This window comes from Urocitellus parryii, chromosome X (genome assembly GCF_045843805.1).
Source record: "Urocitellus parryii isolate mUroPar1 chromosome X, mUroPar1.hap1, whole genome shotgun sequence".
Classification (NCBI taxonomy): domain Eukaryota; kingdom Metazoa; phylum Chordata; class Mammalia; order Rodentia; family Sciuridae; genus Urocitellus; species Urocitellus parryii.
In genome coordinates, this window is record NC_135547.1 from 101468937 (window position 1) to 101474987 (window position 6051).

At 44.1% G+C, this 6051-nt stretch overlaps 1 protein-coding gene across 1 annotated transcript; it reads right to left on the reverse strand.

Annotated features, from left to right (window-relative positions):
- Window positions 1-3634: 3634 nt before the first annotated feature.
- LOC144250708 (ferritin heavy chain-like) lies at window positions 3635-4813 on the reverse strand. Its single transcript, XM_077793660.1, has 2 exons — window positions 4566-4813; window positions 3635-4424 (listed from the first exon to the last, which is right to left on the reverse strand). The coding sequence occupies exons 1-2, from the start codon at window positions 4811-4813 to the stop codon at window positions 3635-3637; spliced, it is 1038 nt and encodes a 345-aa protein (XP_077649786.1).
- Between the last annotated feature and the right edge of the window lie 1238 nt (window positions 4814-6051).

A 6051-nucleotide genomic window follows, 5' to 3' on the forward strand; every position in this document is an offset into this window, starting at 1 on the left:
CTCGTGTTTTCATACATGAACTAGGGTAATGTTGTCAGTCTCATTCCACCGTCTTTCCCACCCATCCCGCTTTAGCATCTTGGTGTGTCCTTTGCCTTTGAACAAGGTCTCATTTGGGGCCCATCATTTCTGATTGTTGACCATTGACTATTCTCATCCATCAGCACTCTGATTGGTTGGTCACCTAGAAAAAATATTTGGGTTAGTAATTTCACACTTGATCTTAGCCAAAAGGCCTAGAAGCAATGGGGTTAATAATTTCAAAGGCATCTTTACTCTTATCAATTCAGATTGACCCTTTTTGTTAAAGTTTTATTTAAATCACTGAACTGAAAGGCATTTGAATCCATTAATTAAACTTATGTGTACTCATTTATCTATAAGCCAATTTTGATAGGGTGCCCATCACAAAAACATATGTAGACACAACAATACAACACACAGGTGTACACACATACATAAAACAGGAAACAAAGATCTTGTAGCTTTTTAGTAGGTAAAATAGAGCCTATCACATATTTTTAAAGTATGACCCAAAAATGAAAACAGCCTGTGCAGTTGGGAACATTAGGAATAAAATCTGCCAGCCACTGTGGATGTTGAAATCAAAGGTTTATTTGTCCTCCATGGGGAAGATTTACTCCCACCATCATCACTTTTTATTCTCCTTGCTTAAAACTCTTTAAAGGAGAAGATTTTTATATATGGGCTAGTTCCATTACTTTTTCTTGTCCCTAGCCCAAGAATTTTTATTCCCCATTTTTGGTAGGTTCCTGTAACAGTTTCCATTTGTGCATTTAACTCCCCCCCTCCCCCCCCCCCCGCCACCACCCCAGTGTGCTCAGTTCCCCTTATTGGAGATTTCTTGCATACCCCCATACCATTTTCCTAGGTGTGATCTTGTGGTCACACTTATTTAATCCTGGTATGGCTCAACCTCAAAAGAAGTACTTGGTTGTCTCTGTATCTGCTTAGGCCCTTTCCCTGTGTTGCTGATCCACTTCAGATTTGGGGTCCTTTGTTTCGCTCAAGGATTGTAGTTTCCTGCCCCTCTCCAAGGCTACTGCAACAAGGCAGTGGGCTTATATATCAAACATCTCCTCTGAAGAGGGGATCCCTGTGACCTCTAGGTAATATATGGAACTCCATGTTGGGTGCGAAAATTGTTAGATATAATGAGAGTCCACAAGAGATTAAACAAGTGCTTGAAAGTGGGTGGGCAAGACAAATCTTTATTTCTGCCAGAAGGGCATGTTACGGGAACGGGCCTAGCAAGCACACCTGGGCAGGAAGTCCACTGGTTTATATACCTAACATAGTGCTGCCCTTTGCCCTGATTGGAGGACTTGGGTACAATTTATACAATTGGATTCAATTAAGGTTGAGTACTGTATTCTGAAAATGGACCACGAGACTTTCTATTTCTCACAACTTCCATAACAAAATATCAAAGACTCAGTAGCTTAAACAACAGAAATTTATTTCTCACAGTTCTTTCAGCTAGATGTCTGAGATCAGGGTATTAACTCTTCCTGACTTGCAGACAGTTGTGTTCTTACAGTGTGCTCACATGGCAGAGAGGGGGTGGGGAGGACACACTCTAGAGTCTTTTCTTTTTTTTTTATTTTTTTTTTTAGTTGTAAATGGATCTTTTACTTTATTTATTTATATGTGGTGCTAAGAATCAAACCCAGGGCCTCAGACATGCCAGGCAAGTGCTCTACCACTAGGCCACAACTCCAGCCCTGGTGTCTTTTCTTATAAAGGCCATCAGAAAGGGTCCTACCCTCATGTCTGCTTCTAATTCCAAATATCATCACAATATGCATGAGAGCTTCATAATATGAATTTGGGGAGGGCACAAATGTTCAGTGTTTTATCCCTGCCTTCCCAATATTCTATCCTTTACATGTGCATTCTATCCTTTACATTCTGTCCTGTATCAGTCAAAGTTTTCCAGAGAAACATAACCAGTAGGACAAATATATATATATATATATATATATATATATATATATATATATATATATATATGAATGAATGAATGAATGAATGAAATTTACCATGAGAATAGAATTGACTTATACAGTTATGGAAGTCCCACTATTGGCTGTAAGTTTGTGGTATAATTCAGTCTAAGTCTGAATGCCTGGGAACTATGGGAACCAATGGCATAACATCTAGCCTGAGAACCATAAGCTCCAATGCTAAAAGGCAGAAAAAGTTGGGAATATCAGTATGTTTCCCAGGCTGGCCTAGAACTTAAAATCCTCTCATATCAACCTCCCAAGTAACTGGGATTATAGGTCATTGTCACCATGCCAAGTCCTCAACAGTTTGGATGATGCCTGCCCACAGTGCGGATGGTGGATCTTTTTTACTCAGTTTTAATAGCTATTTGGGTATCTCTTAGCCTAGTTAAATGGACATATAATATTAGCCACTACATATCCAAACAGCTCTAAAGATCATAACTTATTCCAGTATCAACTTTAAAGTCTATAATCCAAATTCTTTTTTAAATCAAATAGTGTGAGAGTGTAGATATGATTTTGAGAGATAACAAAGAGATGTCAGTAGTGGATAACTCTATGGAGTGGACCTACTCTATTGACCCCCACATGCTTTCTTTTGAAGGCCAATTTGCCTAAGGCTGTTCTGACACTACCTGGCTTAAGTCAATAGAATATGCTCATTCCTCAGCAACCAACCAGATACTTGGAGGAGAAATGCAGGTCCAAAAGTCTCCTCCATGCTGATAAGAAGAACATAAGTGGGCTGGGATTGTGGCTCAGTGGTGGAGCACTTGCCTAGCAGGCATGAGGCACTGGGTTGGATCTCCAGCACTACATAAAAAATTAATTAATTAATTAAGTAAGTAAGTAAAGGTATTGAATAATAGCATATGCTCATACCTGAATAGTCTCTTTCCAATGAAAACAAGAAATCCAACAGCCATCTCTTATTTTGAAAAATCTCTATACCTATCAGTTAAAACTGGTAGTGTTTCTGTCATCAATTCTTTATCAAGGAATAGTACAACCATACATTTTGTGTCCTCTTCAGACTAAAAACTAAAAGTTTTCAGGTAAAGATTCCTTTATTTCAATACATGCTCAATCCCATTCCCTTCACTTTTCTACGGAGGCACCAAGTTCTTACACTTTTATCCAGCAGTGAATAGCCACAGAGATCCCATGACATCTCCCCACAAGGTCCTATTCCTCTTGCACACATTGTTTATAAGGGAAGATTAATTTTATGTTTTCCAGGGGCTCCTGGTATATCTTTCCTCTTTACCCATGGAGATTCTGAGTAGCCTGTGGATGGGACAAGGGTGGTCAGAAAGAATCCTGGATACACAAGGATCTGCCCTCATTCTGCAAAAGTGAGAGTTTCTCTCTGTTTCTCTCTCTCTCTCTCTCTCTCTCTCTCACACACACACACACACACACACACACACACACACACCAACTGAACACCTTTATTTCACTAAAAACCAAATAAATAACTTTATTGGAAGTAACAATCAAACGGAAAGGCCCAAACTGAAGGGAACTTGCTGAAAGGGCTACGTGTAGGCCCAGCCTGGGGACCCACCCCGGGGGGTGGCATGGGCTGGGCACAGTCCTGCTCAGTCGTCCTTGCAGCTGCGGCCCAGGGTGAGCCTGTCAAAGAGGATCTCGGCCATGGGGTCTTCCAGGGTCTGAATCCTGCGCAGGTTGGTCAGGTAGCCGGCCAGCTCGCGGATGGTGAGGACCTGCTGGTGCAGATAGTGGCGCTGCAGGAACTGGCAGAGGTGGGGGTCGCCCCTCTCGGCGGCCAGGTGGTGCAGCTCCAGGAGGCCCTGGTTGAGGCTCTTCTCCAGGTGGAAGGCGCACTCCATGGCCTGGAGGCCGCTGTGCCAGGCGCTGCGCTCGGGCTGCTCGACGTCCCGGAGCCGGATGTGGCCTCCGCGCTGGTTCTGCAGCTCCATCAGCTTCTCGGCGCGGTCCCTCCACTCGTGCGACAGGCGCAGGAAGAAGCTGGCGAAGTGCTCCAGGGCCACTTGTAGGCGGTGGCAGAAGAAGGCCAAGGACAGGTAGACGTAGGAGGCGTGCAGTTGCACCTGGATCTGGCTGTTGACGGCGGCCTCGCAGTCGGGGTGGTAGTTGTGGCGCACCTGCGACACCACGATGGGCACCATGACGGGCGCGGGCAGGAGGGGTGCCACCACGAAGGCGAGGGCGGAGCGGGCTCTGGGGCTGCGCAGTGGGCAGCGGCGGCGGCCGCGGTAGCGGCGGCGGGGTCCCCGGGGCGCTGCCAGGGTGACTGAGGGCGGCGCCTGGGGCGGTGGGCGGTGCCGGGGCCTGGGGGGGTCTGACCTCGGCGGAAGGCAAGCGGGTAATGGCGGCGTGGAGCCTGGCAATGGCGGCGGCGTTTTCCTGGGGGTTGAGGGTCAGGGGTCAGGGGCCTGGCGGTACCCGGCTGTGCCCTGCTGTGCCCTGCTGTGCCCCGCAGAGTTCCCTGGGTAACCTGGGCGACTCCGCTGGGCGTCTCACCTGCGTAATGTTTAAGTTAGAGGCTTAGAGGGACGGGCGTCGTGGTAGTGGTGGTCAGGTAAGAAGAGGCTCATGTGAATACTGTCCAGTGGGACCCTCTCATTAGATGGAGGGCTTCTGGGACGGTTAATCTCACAGGCTTCATTGGAACGGCAGCTTTCCCCAGTGACGTCAGGGTCTCGACTAACGACCCTTTTGATTGTGTCCTCGCTCCATTCCCAGAAGTCAGGAAATCCAGCCACTGCGTCCTTTCTCCTTCCACTCATGATCATGCTCACACTTCTCTGACAGCAGAGCTTCACTCCAAAATCTCTGCATCCTTCTACCTTTCCATGTTTCTTCACACTTTTCAGACTGGTTCCTCACTTCTCTATTCTCTCTGGAACCTTCCACCACCACCCTAGCAAAACATGCTTTTTGTCCTCTCTGGACTCCTAAATGGACAATCTCAATGGTCTCTTAATATCCTCGATCAGCTCACTCTCTGTACCTAGACCATGAATTTCTTCTTGTGTAAATACAGCATTCTCTTTGCTGTGTCAGTAAAAAAAAGCTTTAGGTGCATTCCTAGGGAAAGCAATGTTAACCACGTAGAAGTATTCATGGCCTTCAACCTCCTCTTGACTTTCGCTGCCACTCAGGTAGCCTTGTTGTTGGTTTTTAACCTCCCACTGCGAATCAGTAAATGCCAAGGTTAGTCTGAGAAAGGGACTAAACTTGCAAAGGTAGCTTATTCAGGATAGATTTATATAGATAGTTCCTATGTGTTGTCCTGAATTGCTATTTAATTTCAAGTGTGCATATATTTTTTTATATTTAAATTTTAGTTTTAAGTGGACACAATATCTTTTTTACTTTACATGTATGTGGTGTTGAGGATGGAACCTAGTGCCTCATGCATGTTAGGTGAGCACTCTGCCACTGAGCCACAATCCCAGCCCCTCAAGTCTGCCTATCTTGCTCCCTAAAAAGACTGTAAACATTTTAAGATGAAGATCCTTAGTTATGTGTATTTTTCCTACACAAAGCTTCCTGAACTAGGGAATTTATAATAGTGATGTCAAGAGATCTTGTTTTTAAAGCTATTTTCTTTTGTATTACATAATTTTATTATAATAGCAATGTAGTAGATATTATGTTAGATTATTTAAAAAGTAATAGATCTTACTTTTGTCTATTGAATGCATAGCCACTAAATACTAGTACTGCTATTTCGTGCTTTATTTTAATAAAATTTGTTAGTTCAAAAACTGAACTTGTTTTTATTTAAGGAAATAAAGGAAAGAATACTATACAAAATGTACATAGATCTGACTAGTTTTTCTTTTTAGATGTTAGTTATTTTCCCCTGGACACCAGAAAGAAGGGCTGACTGATAAGATATGAAGAGAACCACAAGTAAATGCCAGCAACTCATGTTGCAGGACTGGAGATGACAGGCATAGAATAGTTCTTTTAAATAAATTCTTAAGTTATTTGCAAGCTAGACCTTACAAGGGACCACACCATA

Excerpts from the sequence above, each read along its gene's own strand:
- LOC144250708 (XM_077793660.1), bottom strand. The coding sequence starts at position 4,813 with ATGATCATGAGTGGAAGGAGAAAGGACGCAGTGGCTGGATTTCCTGAC. Across the intron at positions 4,425-4,565 it reads CACGACGCCCGTCCCTCTAA|GAAAACGCCGCCGCCATTGC; the intron begins GCCTCTAACTTA and ends CTCAACCCCCAG.